Here is a 19,620-nt window from a genome sequence, read left to right as displayed (position 1 = left end):
CCAACCAAGGGCAGTATAACAAGCTTGTGTCTCTCCTCCAGCTACAACACTATTATTTTTGCGGTATATCTTAGTAATATGCTTTGACCAAAGTCGCATTGTGCATACGGTTCATGGCATTTTCCAAGATTATTGGCGTTAAACTAGTGTGTCGCGGGACAAAGTTTGCCACAACTGGATTACGCACATACGTCTTGACAAAAACCGGTAAACTGTTCAAAGCATTATCATATATTTTTGGCGACAAACTATTGTACTGCGGCACACAGGTTGCCCAACACTGGATTATAAGGAAAAGGCAAAAGAAAAACATATTTTCAAATTGTTATTTGTTATCGAATGATTTTTTTATTATTTATTATGTAGGATTGTTATGATATTAAAAACATTTTTTTATTGTTACTTCCTCAAATTCAAAAATTTATTTATGTGTGCGTATATAAAAAAATTATGATATCTATTGAATGTTGGGATCGTAAAACTATTTTCCTTCTTATGCTGAGTCTAATTTAATTTCAAAAAAAAGGCAAAATAAAAAATTGTCTGAAAATTTTCTATTATCAACATATTTTGGGGATATCCATAAAACCATCAAAATCATACACAATATGAAGATTATTAATAGAATATGTCTAGAGTTGGAAATCTTGCTCATTACGGTGAGTAGATCTTAATTGAATTCATTTACATAATTAGCAAAAAAGATTATTAAACCTTTTTTAAAATTGAATTTCAGAAGCTTGTTGAGACTTGTTGAATATTCTAAGCATTCAAGAACTCGAGAGCTTTTTGTACGTCCAGGATTTAATTGTAGATTTGTGGCATTCATTAGCTGTTTTAACAGTTGGATATGCTTTTAATGTCATTATTAGATTAGCTTCCCGAGAGAACGAAAATGCGTTAGAACTAGCCATCAACTGGACATCAACTAGTTATAACGTCTTTTTGTCCACTCGAGCTTATATTCCGACTTGTATTGACCTTTAAAACGATTTGAATTTGAAGTTTTATGTCGAAATATTCAAGCAACCTCGATCTTCCTAGCATCTAGAGGTATCTAAATCAACAAGGAAGCTACTCTCGTTCATTACAGAAAAAGCCAAACAGGCAAAGAACAAGCTTTCATCGTATAGAAAGACCACTACGGTACCTAAAAGTACTACGGTCTGTTAGTGAAAACTGTCTAATACTGAGGCAAGATGACTTCTTGGCATCAAATGATGTAGCTTGATTAACTAAACATTAAGACTTGTTGGATGAATAATTGAATGAACAATATTGCACTTGGAATTGAATACTGTCGATTGTTAGTCTGCGATACATCCAGCTTCAGGCGACATCAAAATGAACACCACCTTGACCTGTATGTCCAGCGAAGTAAGTGCATTTGAAATATATCCAAATTGAGGCAACTTCCGAGAAGGTCGTGACAATGTTCTTGAATATCTTATTTGCTGTTAGACAAGCAATTTCCACTTTTTCCGTGAACATGTTTAGATCCCATCAAAAATACATGCATCGCATCATTGTTAAGAAACACTTTAGCATCTTATAGTGCTCACTATCGTTTGCTATAATTAGTTCCATTAGAACAATTTGATGATATTTGTACTTAGATATCTTCTGATGCTTTATATTTCTCATGATGATCATTTGAGTATGTCCCGTACAGCATAATGAGCTTGCTAAGGCATCGCTAGGTTGTTAAGGCATCGCTAGGTCGAAATTATAGTAGGGTAAAGAATATAATTTTTGTGGTAATTTTAATCCGTATCAACAGTAAAACCTAAAATAACAGTTTTCGTGAAAAACTGATTTTATTAGTTATAATTTTTGTGGTATGAAATATAATTTTTGTGGTAAAAAAATATAATTTTTGTGGTAATAATAAATTGACGATTTCTGACGGCAGACTTTTAAGTTCAATTTAAGTCGAGTGGAAATTGTGACGGCGAAAACTACGCAGTTCTCTGCATTGTGAAAATTGTAGTAAAAACTTGAATTTTTAGGGTAAATTTTTGGATCTCGGGTACGAAATCATAGTATTTTCATTTTCACACTTCTTTGAAGCTGTCTAATCACATCATAGACATCACTAATTTTATGTAAGATATTCCAACTCTATTCACTCAAATAAATCACTGGAAAAATCAATTTTGTCTTTGTCAAACGAAATATTTCATTATTCTATGCCAAAAGCTTAACTTCTTTTTTTCTACAATAATTTTGGATAAACTTTTTTGGGACAATGTTTAATGTTTTGTTACTTTCTTATGTCTTCTTATTAAAATAAATGTATCTGATGATCATAAATCCTTAAATTCTAATTTTAAAGGAGGAATACATCTCCAATTATACCAAGTATCCTAACCATTTTGTTTTTTTTTGTTTCATCGTCATTGTCTTCTTCATCAACATAATTTTTTCTCATTGTATGAAGCAATTCATGTCACATTTAATGTTAGAGATGAAATATTTATCACAAAAATTCAGAGAATTTTCTCCTTTTTTTTAATCCGAAAAGAATTTTTCCTTTTTTTGTCGAATGAAGAACAGAAATAAAAATTATCACGATTGATTGAAGAGAAAAGAATCGATGTAAAAATTATTGTATGCTGCCAATCATCGAGAAAAAGATTCATTCGATTCCGTGAGCAAAAATCATGACCTGAATAGAAAATTAGAATTTATTAAGTACAGACATAACAACAATGAAAACTGAAAATTAAATGCCTTACCAAGCCAGGTTCCACCATCACGTCATCTGACATATGAGAATTGTCACAGGGAAGTACGAGTACAGCTTGTTTGTTTGGCACTCGACGACAAACATAATTATCATATATTCTACGGTTATTTTGTCTCGTCTCTAAAGAGCTTAATCCTCTAGGCCACCGACGCTCATGGCAGTTCTCCATCAATTCATCGAGTATGTGAGGCGGACAGCCTGATTCAGATAATGCTCTTTTCACCATAAGCTAATTAAAAATAATTATTAGCATTTCTCGGAAGTTAGATGAAAATTATTTCAATACTTACTTGCAGTGAATCATCGGGTGTACTAATCATTCCACCCCATCGAGTAACGCGCGCTCTTGGTAAGGAATTTGACCAGCGTATTACTTCATCGCGTTCCATTTGATCAGCAATGGCTCGCATGGCTGGATTTGAAACGCGCATAGCCCGCATGAAATCTTTTATCAAATTCAATTCCCGTTTAAGTTCATTGATTGTAATATTTTGATCAGCTATTTCAGTCTTTAATTCGGTCATTTTTTGTTGTTGTTGATGGCAAAGTGTTCGAAGTTCTCTCACACAATTATGGTCTTTGAACTCATCTTTAGGAATGATGAAACCGCAACCTGACTCACAAGGCATTGGCCTTTTTGGATTATGTTCACATTCATCTATGTGCGATTGCAGTGCATCTAACTTAAGTACTTGATTACATCCATATATTGCATTGTCGCATGCTATATTTAATCGCGATAATAAATTTCGTAAGATTCTCGGAACTGATCTGAGATTCGCTGATGTGATAGCTTGACGATCAACAGGACATGTAGGCTGACGTGATAACCACTCATGAATACACGCTTGACAAAATGCATGCTCGCATGTAACAACCTGTTAATTGAACAATATAATAGATTAGTAACGCGATCGAAGATAACTTTCATAAAAATTAATAACAAAATACCTGAACTGGTTCCTCTAAAACTTGGCTACATATTGGACATATTAACTCTTCATCAACTTCACCTATTAAAAAACATGGAATTATAATGTGCAATAATGAGAGCATACGTGCGACAAACATTTGATAATTAGGTCAATCAGAATTGTCACATAAAGAATATTTACCAGAAAATCGACCTAAATCAAAGCCCATTATTTCAACAATTTTGTTTCTCGTCTCCTTATCTCCTCAATTCTATCTCACGATCACAAACAATCATTTGAATACCTTCTAAACCGCACTTTCAATGTATTAAATTAATTTAATTGATGAGGACAATGACGGAATTCCTATAAAAATTTATTTTATTTTAACAAAAATTATTGATGTTGTTGTTTAATTCCAAATTGTAAATTTTTCAAAGGGAAATTCAAATTTTAAAAAGTCGTTAGGAATTTCACATTCATAAAATTGAATTTAACTTAGTTACCATGCTGTGTCATGTGATTACTGTAATCGCATTGATTAGGATTAGCTGTAATTACTCAGCATATTCAAATTGCTGATCCAGAAGTTTTTCATTCAAGAATTAAAAATAATTAAATTCACAGATTGCTGTGCATCCCCTGTAAGCCACTGGATCAAGCTAGTCCAAAATGCCACAACAAATTGACATATATCCAAAATAATTTTTTACCAAAACAATTAGTCAAGTTTAATGACTATTTGGGACAGTGATTATTTAAATAGTGTAGCTATACGCTATAATTGGACATACTTATTAAAATCATGTAAGTTATCAGTCAGCATTATATACTTAATACCATAGTACGTGTGCAAATGGATTTACATATAAACAATATTAATGAGATATCCACATATTATGATAAGGTGGCACTAAAAGGCAAGCATTTAATGACTTTGCGATCAAAATATTTACACATCCGAGAAAAATATGAATGAATGATTTACAGACAGCTTCCAAAAAAATAATAATAATAATCTCCATGCACATATCAAGTTAGTTGAGTTTTGAAAGCTGAATCGACAAGATCAATCTTTACTTCTCTCGCGATCAATAAGGTATGGAATATAAAAAAAATAATATTTGTACAGCATTTAAAGAAATTAAGCAGCGTAGCACTTGCTAAGACATTATACAAACAATTGTCGTAAACACATCATGTAATTAAATTATGTGTACATATGTAAAAACATGTTAAGTGACTAACTAACCATCGCAACATGTATACCCAAAAAACCGGTCTTTTTTGGCAAAACAAAGCTCTTCACATTAGTGGAGCGTACAAAAGAAGCAATCAGAGTTGGCATGTAGCTTGTTCAGAATTCGTAAACAAAATATGATTTATGGTGCTGTGATGCGCGCTTTCAATTTTTTCGGACCATATGTCAAACATATTAATTGATTAAACTGTCAAAAACTGGTTCCATAACTTTTTTTTCAATGACTTAATTTATTTTTCATTCACTGACATGATCCAGACACAAACATGTGATTTGTGACTTTCAAGTGGTATCCAATATTTGTGATTCATTCAGCTACTCTAGGTCTAATAATATTTAGTTTGCTAATTTATATCCTTCAATTGTTATGATAGCACATTGATATTAGATTCTAATATAAACAATTGATAAGATAAAAGCAAGCGACAGGAGATTATTCAGGGGAAGGTCAGGCATTGGAAAGGCTTTCACTTTGCTTAGTTCATCCTTAAATACTACGTAAGTCATGTCAATGTTCTTACAAAATCAAACAAAAATAAACTTTGTTGTCTCACGTAGGCAACTATGATTAGGTGTTAATAGGAATTAATCATGATGTAGCCTTTTACATTTGTCTGCCATATGGATTTCGGAGTTGTTTATTTAGGATTTCATCTCCCGAATAGGATATATCAGTCAATTGTGGATAGTCGATCAAGATTCCCGCGATCCAAAATTCGCCGTGAATCAGACCAAGTTAGCATCAGGTCGGCATAAATTCGACAACAAGTCAGCAACAGGTCGGTTTAAATACGTCACTATACCATATGCACGTCAACCTGATGCATGATATCGATTTGAGATATTCAGGTCTCAGTTTTAAATAGATTGTTACTCATCTTTTGTGTCGCTCACCTACCCGATATCAGAGCTCGATATAATAATAGTAGCAGCCATGACGAAACCTTTTTCACTTGTGTCGCTCGGGTTTTACAAATGGTATATCTTAAGATTAGTCCAAGACATTTACCTCGTTCAATTATTAGCTCCTTCCTTGATAAGCATCACTATTTTGTTCGGAATATATTCTGAGGAATACTTACTTACTTCGCTGGTCGTACAGATCCCCAGAGATGACCTCCCATTCTGAGGAATATCCTTTTGAAACAAAGTAAGCTGCAGAATGTATAGTTTTCTTTTCTTGCTATGCAAATATGGGTTAATATGCTCGAGTATACTTGCAGAAGCTACATTTCAATCCACTGTAATTACTTGATAACTGTTTGTTTTACAGTCATGTATTCAAGAGTTTTTAGCAGAAGTCGAAGTCTACTTGAAATCGGTCTGGTTAGCCAAAAATCGATTAAAATTTTCCATGTAATTTTTTTCTGCTTTCTCTTGTGAAGTATATAATTTCATACACATTTTATTTGCTTCTTAGGTGTTGTTAAATCAATTTGTCATTGGCGTCAGATACTTAGAGGCAAAATCTTCTGATTTGTGATTTTCTGCATCTTATAATTTCTGACTATATCCCTAATTAGCACTAGTCACAAATTATCTTTTACTCACGTCTAACCAGTCTATACGAAGATTGATCCCTCAAAATACTTTAAAATCCCTCTTACCTTGTCGACATCCAACTCTGTGCAATGAGCTGGTCAAAAATTCGTAAACAAGTTTTACATTTCACGTGATTTTTATTTACCCGTAACGCAATGACCTTTCAAACCATTACCATTATCCATTATCCAGACAGTTGTATTCTCACAGAATTAAAAATAAACGTAGATTGGTCACTGCTTTTTTTTGCTGCTGCGTATTCATTTTATTGGAATGCTTTAGCTTAAAAAACAAGTTTCTTTTTTGCCGGTAAAATTATGCAGAATATCCGAAGATTATTGTGCTCAATGATTCATTGTCATTTTGTTGACTATTTTTTTTTTGTTGCAGATTTATAACATTGAAGCAAGTCACAAAGTCACACAAAAAATATTCATAAGATGGGTCTCACAAGTGTTGAGAGGTTCATACCTGGAGCACGTTGGCTTCGTGGATATTCGACAGAATTCTTTGCAGCTGACTTTATAGCAGGAATCACAGTAGGCTTGACAGTTCTACCTCAAAGTTTAGCATATGCTACATTAGCAGGACTTGATCCACAATATGGACTTTATTCAGCCTTTATGGGAGGTGCTGTTTATGCTTTACTCGGTGGTTGTCGGTATGTAAACATTTTGGTGGAAATTCCCCGTCCACAAGACTTGAATGTAAACATCTTTATTATTGTTTTTACAGAGAAGTGACGATTGGACCAACTGCCTTATTAGCATTGATGACTAGTCGACACACAAATCTTGGTGGAATGTCAGGACCACATTTGGCAATATTGTTATGCTTTTTAGCAGGAATTGTAGAATTTATTATGGCACTGCTGAGACTGGGTGCGCTGGTTGATCTAATTTCATTGCCAGTTACCATTGGATTTACATCAGCAACAGCTCTTATCATTGGTGCTTCACAGTTGAAGGTGAGTTGGACTATGAGAGCTACAGACCCTCATGCCTCACTTCCTAAATGTTGTGTTATGATCAAGTGATCCTTGATTACGTCCAACATCTTGAATAAGCTATGAACTCTACAGGCATAGCTTCCTATTTATTTCTAATAAATTTCCATAACTTCCAGGGACTTTTGGGATTAAAAGGATCACCGAGCAGCTCAAATTTCCTGCCAACTATCAAATTTGTGATTACAAAGTTCACTGACCTGAGTATGTCAGATGCATTTTTAGGAATTGGCTCAATAATCATTCTACTTGTAATAAGGGTAAATATTAACATTCTATATCCACAATGAGTTACTTCTCATCAATGTCCTGTCTATTCCTCAAATAAAAACAGAAACTTAAGGACATCAAGACACCTGAGGATGCATCAAAGAAGCGTAAAATTTTTGGCGGGACTATATGGCTCATATCAACAGCAAGGAATGCATTACTCGTACTCATCACGAGTATGATAGCTTATCATGCACAAAATAATGGACATACACCATTCATATTGACTGGAAAAGTTAAAGCTGGTCTGCCGTCATTTAGTCTACCTCCTATGGAAACTGACATTTCCGGACCAAATGGAACAACTATTCATTGGGATGTGATGGATATGGTGACTGAATTGGGATCATCAATTGCTTTAGTTCCAATTATTGCAGTCTTGGGAAATGTTGCAATCAGCAAAGCATTCGGTGGAGCTGGAATTGATGCCACAAAGGAACTAATAGCACTGTCATTAAGTAACATTTTGGGATCATTCTTTTCATCGATTCCAGTCACTGGATCATTCAGTAGATCAGCTGTTAATCATGCATCAGGTGTCAAAACACCAATTGGTGGAATTTATACAGGAATTTTAGTCATTTTAGCACTAAGTGTCTTAACACCTTACTTCCAATATATACCAAGAGCAGCACTTTCTGCTGTGATTATCTCAGCTGTAATATTCATGATTGAGTATGAAGTAATCAAACCATTGTGGCGTTGCTCAAGACGTAAGTCACTTTCAATCACTAAATGGCTACTTCCGCTGATGTAAACTAATTTTTTTTTCTTTCTATTTTAATTTATTTTTATTAGGCGAATTATTCACAGTAGCCTTGACATTAATTTTAAGTCTCGCAATAGGCGTTGAAATTGGACTATTGTCTGGTGTATTTTTGGATATAGCTTTTGTGATGCATCGTACTGCACGACCAATATTATCATTTGAACAATGTGAATCAATATCAGGTGTAGAATTTACAATGATGAAACCAAGACACAGTTTATTGTGCTTCCCAGCAACAGAATATATCAGAACAGCACTAAATGAGAATATTGCTCGACTTGAACGAAGTCCATCATTTATTGTGATTGACTTCAGAAATATACATGAATTAGATTATACTGCAGCAAAGGGAATTGTTGGGTTAAAGAAGGAACTAGCATTAAGAAAAATCACATTACTTCTACTTGGATGTGATGAGAAAGTAAAGTTGATGCTAAAGACGACATCAAAAGCAAATGATGTATGGCAAGTCAAGGACGACACTGAACTTGATATTTTATTGCAAGACGTTAAAGGAAATCCAAAAGGAGAGTTAAAGCATGTAATTGCACCATTACTTGCACAAGGTGATAATGATGATGATATCACTGTAATCAGAAAGGAATCTCTGCGACCCGAATAGTATTAATTAATTAATAATTATTGTTTTTATAAAAATATTTTTTATGATTTTACAAGTCCTTTTAGTGTGAATCTCTTTGGACTATAAGTCTTCTTTTGTAAATGTCTATAAATGTACAATATGATAATAAAAAGACAGAAAAGATACCTGCTTAATAAGAAATTTATTCACTCTTTGACTTATTTTTGTATTTTCCATAAGCAACCATTGCAATCTCTCTATTCTCGAATATCCATGAAAGCAGTGTAATCAATGTAAAGATTCCTCCAACAAGAACATGATAGAGCATTGATTTTGGCAGCAGATGCATCTGAAAGCAAAAGAAAATGCGTTTTAGAATTGTTCGAAGACGGATTAAATTAATCCAGCGGATTAAATTAATCCAGCGGATTAAAAATAAATCCAAGGATTTAATGATCTCACCTCAGAATATTTGCAAGCTATTCCAGCAACAATTAGCGTACATCCAAATATTTTTCCAGGAATCAATCCTTCGAGTGGATTTACATGCAAATCTTTATACTGCTTTGCAATATAATTCGTACTGTATGCTATACGAAAAGCCATATTACAGCAATTAGCCCAAATAAAGCCAACAGCTCCAAAATAATTGGTAAGTTGATATGAGAGGATCAAAAATGTCACAGAAAATATTGCCATATAATAATTATATCTATCAATTTGCTTGCTAGTATTTGTAGCAAACATGTAGCCTTCAGTGATTCCATTCACAGCGAGTAGGATAATAGCTAATGCATGCCATCTAAGTAGCGTTTCTGGAAGACCTCCTTCAACAAAATCCTGTCCACCATACAATAATAAAAGTGTTCCAGAAAATGACTGTCCAAAGACAAATCCAATTAATCCAATGGAAGTGACTCCTTTACATACATTCTTTAATACTTGACTAGCTTCTTTAACTTTGTCTTTTTCTTGGTCCTTTAATGCTATTTCTCGTGCAATTGTTTGCGTAAAATAAAAGTAACTGCTATCTTCGATAGGTCGAAAAATGAATCGTGCTGCAAGACTTCCCATATTGTTCACAATATCATACACAGCCTGCTGTTGAAAATTGAGCACGGGACTGATTGACATCACGTATTTCTCTCCTTCAGTCAATACTTGCTTCAAGATGCCTTGCTTAATAAAGCTTAAAACTAATTTGTTGAGATCAGAATTAAAAGCACTTCCCTGTAGGAATTAAAGGACATCCTTAGAATCAATACTATATATGTAGAATATAAAGATATACTTACAGGATTTTTAAGAACTGTCGGTACCATCTCAGTCACTGAATTAAAAGGGAAGTCATTCATGTGTTCATAATAATGTCCCATTTCGTCACGGGCTTTGTCAATGTCGTTGTCATGTTTCTTTAAAACTTCCCGGTACGTTCTCAATCGTTGTATGTAGACTTTGAAGAATCCATAATTTCCTCCAATAATCACTAAACAGCTTGTGAATTGTGCAATTCCAAAAGCATAGATTGCTATATTCTTATTATTTAAAACTAAAATAATAAATACAACGGATCTAACGAAAATGTGAAGTGTGTCTAAGACTACTTTAAGCTTAACAAAACAAAAAACTTGAGCAACAAATGCCGGTGCTTCAGCTGTCAGTTCAAAAATGCAGGAAAGAACCATTGCATAGCATCCAAATTTATATGCACTCTGATATTCGTCACCAACTGGAGATAACACATTCAGCCATACGTAAAGACATGGAATTGATAATATTGCAGCCATGGGAACTGTTACCCACATTTGATTAATTAATTGTGCCCATGTGCACTTGTTTTTATGTTGCGTTGTGGAACTTAATGCGGCTCTACTTATCGACTCTTTTGATAAAAACAGTAAGGTACTCTCCAAGAGTAGCAGTCGCACATTCATGATACCCAAAACATTGTGATCCACTCGCCTTAGAATGAATGCATTTATCGCAAATGTGATTGCCCGACAAAATATCTGAAAATATATGAAGAGAAAAATATAGAAACGGCAACGACAAAAAAAATAGCAATCAAGCTGTCTAATGAAAAGAAATTTATAGTCTCAACAAACATGCTGATCATCTTTTCATATATTTTCTTCGTTCTGTGAATACAGGTGGCCTCTATTATATGCGCCAAAAAACAGCTGTTCATGATATCATTCATGACTTTTTTTGTTGGAAACAAGGTCACTCTTAGTGTATTTTATGCAGGCACAAACAAACTTTTGGAATAGCATCAGCAAAATAATTATTGATCAATCGGGTGCTGACTCTCAATAATTAAAATGAGAAATGAAGATGTAATTTATAATTTGATCAGTGCAATAAGCATCATAATCATCTATAATTAGCCACATCATTAAAATGATTTCATATAAAAAATTTCACTTGACATAACTAAGGTGACTTACTTGAAAGAATATCGAGAATGATGCATTTAAAAGACTTGATTTAAGTACATTCCTTCCCATTTTTATGCTGATTTATGCTACTTTTTAGTTATTTCATAAAATTTGTATCTTCTTTCACTGACTTAACAGCACATCACTAATATCGTTAAATTCACAATGATTTATTAATATTTTTAACCAAAATATTTTGTCACAAGCATTTAAATGTAATTAATAAACTTTTAGCTATGCTACTGCTGTATTTACTAGATTATTTTAATTAATTCATTTTCGTTGCTTCTTATGTTTATAGTCGATTGAACTGAACTGAAATGAACTCGCGAAACTTACTGAACGTATTCCAATGACAGAGATGATATGCAGGTATTCGGCAATTTGTTGATGTTTATCGAAAGTTTCTAGAATATTATATGTATGTTGGGTGCTTTAATATGAGATTCCCACTTCTTTATGCATCAATAAAGATACATTCACAAAATGACCGATATATTTTCAAAAATTAACTAACACAATCAAAGAAATTCACGCGCCGCTTTTAATATTTGAAAATTTAACGGTCAATTATATGTATCAACAAGTCTCAAATATCCTTAACTAATAATCTCAGCAAATAAATAGATACGTAAAATAGAGCCTATCACATGTCATGAATGAATGCATACCAAAATCTCCGAATTTCCAACTCTGCGTATCATTGCTACAAAAATTTTCATGAGTAGCAAATTTTCCGTGAAAATATAAAATAAGATAGTTAATTTAAGCATAATTGTAGCATAATTTATTAACAATTATTGTGCTCATCGAGTAGATTATAGAATAATTGTTGATTTAGTGAATATAAGCGTGATTTTAACAAAATATCAGCTTTTCATCAAAAAGTATTGTAAAGTTTATTGATTTTTCTTTAAAAATTTTGTCAAACAATGGATAAGCGAAAATTGTCGTAAGTTAAAGTTAATTATTATTAAAATGCATACGATTAGATGGAAAAACAGCACATCAGTTGAATTTGTGGCTAATTAAATAATTTAACTGGATCTGAAAATTTTCTCAAAATCGTTCAAAGTACATGAGAGAAAAAATCGATAATTTTACATTCCTTCGAGTAATGTAAAGTACCAAAAAAAAAAGAATGAAAACTCCAAAGAGGCTCATTATTCTAATTATCGTGGGAATTTTTCGCAGAACTAGACTTAAGTTACTGATAATTTCCAATATCTCCGTTATATTTTGTTATCATAAGCTTAGTGAAATTTTGATTATCAACAGTGATTCATTTTGTGTACATGCTACCTATAAATATTTGATAGTATGAAAAACTACCCAGTCAAAATTCCAACACTTGAACAAATCAAAAAAACTGATTTTTCCTAGATAATAATCATGCAACAAACAAATTCCACGAAGCAACTGACTGATAATTGCTAATTAATTTTATTTTAGCACTTCTGGAGATTCTTTATATGAAATCTTGGGCCTGCCAAAAACATCCACACCAGAAGATATTAAAAAGACTTACAGAAAACTTGCTCTCAAATACCATCCAGATAAGGTTTGTTGGCTAGCTTTATGCTGGATATAGAAATTAATAATTGATTCCATTAGAACCCAGATAATCCAGAAGCATCAGACAAATTCAAAGAAGTCAATAGAGCACATACTATCCTCAGTGATCAGACAAAGAGGAATATCTATGATAATTATGGTTCTTTGGGACTTTACATTGCTGAGCAATTCGGCGAAGAAAATGTCAACGCATACTTTGTAGTTACTTCGCCAGCATGCAAGGTAAAAAACAGATTCTTAGGAAATTAGGCTGGACATTAATAAAAAATTAATTTATTTTCAGGCTCTGTTCTTGATATGCTGCATAGCTACAGGATGTTATTGTTGTTGCTGCTGTTGCTGTTGTTGCAACTTCTGTTTCGGAAAATATAAACCTCCTCCTCATGAATACGATAATCTGAATGTGAGTATACAGCTATTATTTTTTTGGATATACATTATGTATTACACACAAATTGTTCAAATTTCTTTAACTACACAATTGAGCTAATTTACGCTTAAAAAATTTATCTAAAAGTAACATTACATTTTAAATTGGACGGTAGGTGATTAATCTGTTTTTATCGGCCACATTAATCACTTAACTAATATATTTTATTGCATTTATGTTAATTCCATCAAATTGCACGTGTTTAAAACAAGCACTTAATCATTGATTATTTTATTCTCATTGGATCAAAGGGAAATAACATTTATTAGCCATTGGCAAGCCACACGTTTATAATTTGATTATATAGCACATTTTTTAATTTACTTAACCCATGTTTTTCAACATCAATATCATGTAAATATTTTTTATTGTATTCCTAATTGGTCATGAAACAACAGAGAGACGGTCCAGGAGGTGCCTCAAGGAGTAATGTAAGTATTTCTTATCGCAAGATCTGGTCTGCTTGAATTATGCTTTTCATTTACTTTTCTTTATTAACTAAATCATTGTTCATAAACACTAAAAAAATCATCAAGAATGTTGGTTAATAACAGTCAAAAATAATTCAAATTTTATGTTAATTGCTATAAAACTGTTTTATAACGATCAAAATTATTTCAAATTTTGCTATAAAATTCAAATTGTTTTACAACGGTTAAAAATAATTTGAATTTGCACTGAAAACTAACACAGTGAAAGTAATTTCAAAATTTTTATTTTCGTGCATATTAAGGTTTATAACTGAGATTTCTTAGAGTAGAAGCACTGTTAGCTCTATGAATAACAATAAGTTAACCATCTTTTGCCAAAATATACAGTATAACATTTGATATGCTGTACAAAATTGAATTCATTACTTTTTATCAATGTGTTAGTGAATTGAATTTTTTCAAAAATAATTTTCACCGTTATTAACGGATTTATTTATCCATTGTATCATTTCCATATCTAGCAAAATAATCAAAAATAAACTGCAATGACTTAATTTCCATTTAATCTTATCTATTTTAGGAGGACTTGAACGATGGTGATGACATCGTCACATCACAGCCAGGGCCAAATCAGGCAACATCAAACATGCCAGCATTCGCAATGCCAGCACCATCAGCAACGAATCCATTCGCAAGTGAGACATCAAATTTGAATCAAGGCGGAAATCGCACTTATACGCCAGGTGAACGTTATTAAATTTTAACTTCAGTCATTATTTTATCAAGTAACTATCTTATGATGAACAAAAAAAAATATTTTAATTTGCGTCCACTTCCAAGTATCGAGGAATCGATCATGCTTTTGCTGTATCATGTTGCCTCCTTTTTTTTGCCAAAATTCTAAATGTGTAAATGTTTTTCTTCTCTATTTTTTCTCTTCTTTTGCAAACTTCGTCTGTAAATCAATCAAATCCAAATCGATTAATTATAGGATATCAATAAGAAAATTTTCAAATAATTAATACGGAAATTATTCAAGGTCTGAAGGAACTCCAATTTATTTATTTCCTTTAATTAATTATCTCACCAGATACAAACTAATTCTTAACATTATTTTTCTAATGCACAATTAAGCATAGAATGACTTTATATTCAACTCTTTTTATTTCTAGATCTGATGTCTTTTTAATTTAAATTAAAAATTATTCGTTAAATTCGTTAAATTTAAAAAAAAAATCTGTGAGTTTATTTCTATGATTGTTTTATGTATGGAACGATGCATAGTCATAGCTTGTCCCGCTATCTATTGAATTATTTATATGCTAATCATGACATCATTTTCTTATTATTAATAATTCATTTCCTATTCATTTTTCGACACTATCTAACAAATAACATTTACGTATGGATGTAACAGAACTAAAGCTTCAATTTGTATATAAATATTCAGCTGTTGATAAAGATTTTACATGACTTAAAGTCAAATATAGATCAATAACCTTCTTATGCATTTTAAGCTGCTTAATAATATACAGCAACATATGCTTAATTTCACTAAAATAGCAAATGACAGCTGGCATAACAAAAAAAGTACGAAAACAATGCAGCTTGGTCTTAAAATAGCAATAAGCTTAATTGCTTCTTTAAACGCCACTTCACGTGATGACATTTTTGTGAAAAGAATGAGAACGTAAATGACGTCTATTACTTTTCTAATGCACAGATGTTCAATTTTTTTTGTGTCAGGGCACATATTGGTGACAAACCCTGTCGAAACAGCAAACGGCATTTGGCAAAAAATTAGACATCACTGTTCTAAAGGATCCTTTATGATTCATTTAATGCGTAGCGGACTAATCCCGGATGGACAAAAATACGTTAGACTTGGACATTGACTAATTGTGATGTATTTTCGAAGTGGTCGAAGTTGACTGGAATTCGTTCCGGCTCCTTAACAACCTTTTAAAATTTACTTGTAATTATTTTCTGCTTTCTCTTGTGAAGTATAACATTTCATTCAAATTTCTATCAGTTCTTAGTGAAATGTGTCAAGCTCAATTTGGCTTCGACCTCCGTATTTTCGTCCATTCTGGACAATTGCATAATATTAAGGCCATTTTTTCTCAAGTCATCCAGTTTTTGAATCCATCAAAAATAGCACAAGTCGGATAATCGGTCTAAAATTTCGGCACTAGGATGGCGTGACTATAACATGATTTTGGATTCCATCCTGCGCCCGGATTTTTGATCGATTAACCAATTTTTGCTATTTGGGTCATGTTCCTTCCTAAAATTTTACTATTTATATCTCGAAGATTTTTTAAGGCAGATGCATCCTCTAAAATGCTTCAAAAAATCAGATCATTCAGGTACAAATTGATAATTATCCATAACATGAAGATCTAAAGAACAATTTACATCATAAGTATATGAATCCCCTCATAACGAATTCTTAAAAAAGAGCAGATGTGAGTTTCACATCTTTTCAGCCACAAAATATGCCTTCTATTGATCCAATCGTGTTGATTCTTCTCAATTTATTAATTTAAAACTCATTCAGTCATTGAACATGCTCAAACATTAACGAACCAATTGATCCTTTTGTGTCGTCTTTCACCTTTTTTATGGCACATATTTTGCATTGTGATTGGTCTTTATTATTATTCATCTAGAATGGGATAGTCTTATTTTTTTAGTCAACAAACTTATAAGAAGGTCAATGATCTAACGGAAATGTTTTGATCGATTTTAGCGTGAATGCATGAATGTGTTCATGCTAATGCGAATCCAGGGAGGCTTTTTTGAGGTCGATGGTCTAGATTATTGAAAATAAGTTGCTATAAATCCGTTAAATTTTCAAAAATTGTACCAATACTATTAAAATGTGTAGTGGTGTTAGTGTGAGTGTTTATGATTGTGTCAGTGAAATTCTGAAAATTTAACGGTCAAATTTTCAAAATTTCGACCAATACTATCAAAAACTTTAATTGTGTTAGTGTGCGTCTTTGTTATTGTATTAGTCAATTTTGAACATTTAACGGTCAAAAATCAAATTTTCACCAAATTTGCCAAAAACTTCAATTGTTTTAGTGTGAGTTTTTGTGATTGTGTTAGTAAGATTTGAAAATTTAACGGTCATATTACAAATTAAACATTTTCATATATGCTGGATCTAAGTTTGTTGACATTTTCCTATCCCATGCCTAGTGTCTGGTCATTATTTTTATGTTTAACCTTCCTACATTTAATTATAATATTAATTAATCAATTATTTTCTCTAATTTTTTAGGCTTAAATTAAAAAGTGTTTTTTCGTGAGCTGAGCTGCAGAAATTTGGAACAAAACAAAAAAACTGATGATTACAATACAGCAACCAACAACTCAAAATTCAGAAGATAAAAAAAAATAATTAATAATATTTAGCTTAGTCATTCTCCGTTTCAATCAAATCTTATAAATTTGTAAAATTACAAGAAGCTTTTCATTGTAAAATTTGAAGTAATTTATTGATTATTATGAAAATTTCTTTGTCATACATAACAAGGCACGAGGAAAAAGAAATAGTTTTTTTGGAAACCTCATAGTATATTTAAAAATGATACCTACATGATTATACATATATAAAGTATATGAATATTTTTCATTCATCATTAAAAAAGGACGAAAAAAAAGTTAATTCAATTATTATATAAAAAAATGCGATAATTAATGAAAATTTATCATAAAAAAAGTATGTATGCATAAACAGCACTATGACTTATATTACATCTAAATTATTAAATGTTTGTCTCGTAATGATAAAAAAGGAATTACCTACCTACTTAATATTATACAAAAAAATAATAGCATTGACGAAATGTTAAAGCAGATAATAGTGAAAAAGTTAATCCAAAATTAATAAAGTTCCCATGCAACATTAGTTTTAACAATATTCTATTCCTTTGAGTTCCATCATTAAAATGGAATAATTTGAATTGCGACAGAAAATAAGGCATAGACATGGCTAGTTTATTGAAAATAATTTAGGCACTTTTAAGTCGCTTTAAGAATTTTTTTATCATTCTTTTAATCCCCGTTTTATCCGACAATATACTATCTTTTCGAAAAAATTGTATGTATTACAGACAGAAGAAATTACAAGCATGTAAAACATATGAAAATAAGATTTCAAAAAATAATTAATTAATGTTTAAAATAAAGATTATAAAAATCTATGTTTAACGGATTTTTTATTTTTGAATTTAAATCCAACGATTTAATTTCAAAATTTAAGCCATCGATGAATTTGAACGGTCTTGAGTCTGAGGATGGACAGGTTCAACAGGCTGAATTAATCCAGGTGCAAGACTTAATGATCTAACAGGGATTGATACCCAAAATATTGTCACTCTTGTCCAAAATACTGAAAGCTTCACAAATCCCCTCACGAATGTTCTACATCCCAAATAACAACAAAACTGCTAATCTATTGCTATCTAAGTAGAAATACTTTAATCAATAAGTTAAAAGCGCCAAAGCTAAACTCTTGATTTATTATGTAATGCACTAAAAGGAACATCATTAATTAACAGTTCATTTACTCCAAATATCTCCATAAATGTTCTTTGGACCGGATTGCAATGGATAATCGTCTACTGGTGGTCTCTCGCGTTGTCTAATAACAGTAGGAGCTTCATCTTGTGGAATCGGCCTATAATAAGGATTTGCTGCCTTTTTCTCGTAATCTTCTCTATTTCTTCTGCGTAATTCTTCGTAAGTTGTTGTTGTTTTTGGAGCTTCCAATGGTAAATTGTCGTTGAAGCTTCTATCCGGCGTATCTATTGATGGTCTAAAAAGGAAGTTTGTAAATATAAAACTATACAATATGACTGGATTTAAATATAAATTCTTACCTATAAGTATCATCTAATCCAAAATTGGCTGGTCTTTCAATGTCAAGATCCAGTGAATTGTTTTGAGAGCCTTTTAACGTCTCATCAGAATAGACATCCGTAGTAGACGCAAATGGTGACAATGACAGTCCACCGTCTGGATTTATCTGTTCGAAATATTCACCCTTCTTCCTTCTTCTCAGTGCTTCTCCTAATCTTGAATTAGGCAATTTCATCATCTTTTCTGCGCACTTTTCTTGGTACGAGAACTTTCCAATGAAGTAGCCCATGATACCTGCAACAACTACTTTTGGCGTTGGGCCAAACTTTGTTGATGCAGTTAATATGCCTTTCTGGACTGCCATAAATGTTGCTACACCCATTCCAACGCCAATCGGCAAGCTTCTTTGATAGAAAGACTCAACATTGCATTCTCTTAATACACGAAGTTCATCTGTTGAAAATCCATAGTTCATCTGTAATGAAGGTATAAATTAAGCTAGTTAACACAAATCACTTAATTAACAAGGCATGACATTCATTGCATAAATTATTTTATTGCAAAATTTTGATGAAGTTATGAAATTTTATGATTTTATCAAGTTTCTTATTGACTTACCGCTCCTTGTTGTGGATTTGCTGAATTTGGTGGATTTATCACCACTGGACCTGGATGATTTTGATAGTTCTGATTTGGATCATTCATTCTTTCTAAGATAATTGATAATTTTTATTGCTGGAAATTTGAAAAATTCAAAACAAAATAAAACTCGAAGGGAAA

The 19,620-nt window shown here is 32.1% G+C and overlaps 5 protein-coding genes across 10 annotated transcripts; 2 read left to right on the top strand and 3 right to left on the bottom strand.

The window, feature by feature from the left end:
- Nucleotides 1–2,030: 2,030 nt before the first annotated feature.
- elgi (E3 ubiquitin-protein ligase NRDP1 elgi) lies at nt 2,031–4,101 on the bottom strand. Its single transcript, XM_070639906.1, has 5 exons — nt 3,865–4,101; nt 3,701–3,762; nt 3,040–3,627; nt 2,739–2,978; nt 2,031–2,668 (listed from the first exon to the last, which is right to left on the bottom strand). The coding sequence occupies exons 1-5, from the start codon at nt 3,890–3,892 to the stop codon at nt 2,639–2,641; spliced, it is 948 nt and encodes a 315-aa protein (XP_070496007.1). The 5' UTR covers nt 3,893–4,101; the 3' UTR covers nt 2,031–2,638.
- A 228-nt stretch (nt 4,102–4,329) lies between these two features.
- On the top strand, nt 4,330–9,295 carry LOC139090192 (sodium-independent sulfate anion transporter). 2 transcript variants are annotated; one of them, XM_070639930.1, is made up of 6 exons: nt 4,330–4,470; nt 6,857–7,127; nt 7,202–7,433; nt 7,592–7,732; nt 7,807–8,455; nt 8,541–9,295. In XM_070639930.1, exons 2-6 carry the CDS (start codon nt 6,907–6,909, stop codon nt 9,131–9,133), a joined length of 1,836 nt encoding a protein of 611 aa, XP_070496031.1. In that variant the 5' UTR covers nt 4,330–4,470; nt 6,857–6,906; the 3' UTR covers nt 9,134–9,295. The 2 variants fall into 2 exon arrangements, with proteins under 2 accessions (XP_070496031.1, XP_070496029.1); XM_070639928.1 differs by lacking the exon at nt 4,330–4,470 and adding an exon at nt 4,610–4,762.
- LOC139090193 (man(5)GlcNAc(2)-PP-dolichol translocation protein RFT1) lies at nt 9,278–11,832 on the bottom strand. Its single transcript, XM_070639931.1, has 4 exons — nt 11,542–11,832; nt 10,390–11,103; nt 9,557–10,324; nt 9,278–9,443 (listed from the first exon to the last, which is right to left on the bottom strand). The coding sequence occupies exons 1-4, from the start codon at nt 11,599–11,601 to the stop codon at nt 9,297–9,299; spliced, it is 1,689 nt and encodes a 562-aa protein (XP_070496032.1). The 5' UTR covers nt 11,602–11,832; the 3' UTR covers nt 9,278–9,296.
- Nucleotides 11,833–12,239: 407 nt separating this feature from the next.
- Nucleotides 12,240–18,134, top strand: Csp (Cysteine string protein). Of its 5 annotated transcripts, none has more exons than XR_011544365.1 (8): nt 12,240–12,484; nt 12,985–13,093; nt 13,147–13,329; nt 13,391–13,510; nt 13,936–13,968; nt 14,549–14,711; nt 15,141–15,207; nt 17,258–18,134. XR_011544365.1 is itself a non-coding variant. In XM_070640070.1 (8 exons), the coding sequence occupies exons 1-7, from the start codon at nt 12,465–12,467 to the stop codon at nt 14,968–14,970; spliced, it is 639 nt and encodes a 212-aa protein (XP_070496171.1). In that variant the 5' UTR covers nt 12,240–12,464; the 3' UTR covers nt 14,971–15,007; nt 17,258–18,134. The 5 variants fall into 5 exon arrangements, 3 of the variants coding, with proteins under 3 accessions (XP_070496171.1, XP_070496170.1, XP_070496169.1); XM_070640070.1 differs by lacking the exon at nt 15,141–15,207 and adding an exon at nt 14,960–15,007; XR_011544366.1 differs by lacking the exon at nt 13,936–13,968.
- Nucleotides 18,135–18,466: 332 nt separating this feature from the next.
- asrij (OCIA domain-containing protein asrij) lies at nt 18,467–19,618 on the bottom strand. Its single transcript, XM_070639964.1, has 3 exons — nt 19,459–19,618; nt 18,861–19,315; nt 18,467–18,796 (listed from the first exon to the last, which is right to left on the bottom strand). Exons 1-3 carry the CDS (start codon nt 19,543–19,545, stop codon nt 18,541–18,543), a joined length of 798 nt encoding a protein of 265 aa, XP_070496065.1. The 5' UTR covers nt 19,546–19,618; the 3' UTR covers nt 18,467–18,540.
- Nucleotides 19,619–19,620: the final 2 nt, after the last annotated feature.

Source organism: Chironomus tepperi, unplaced genomic scaffold (genome assembly GCF_022539635.2).
Source record: "Chironomus tepperi strain 1889 unplaced genomic scaffold, CSIRO-AGI_Ctep_v1 contig_217, whole genome shotgun sequence".
In the NCBI taxonomy this organism is placed as follows: domain Eukaryota; kingdom Metazoa; phylum Arthropoda; class Insecta; order Diptera; family Chironomidae; genus Chironomus; species Chironomus tepperi.
This window is presented reverse-complemented; position numbering and strand designations above follow the sequence as displayed.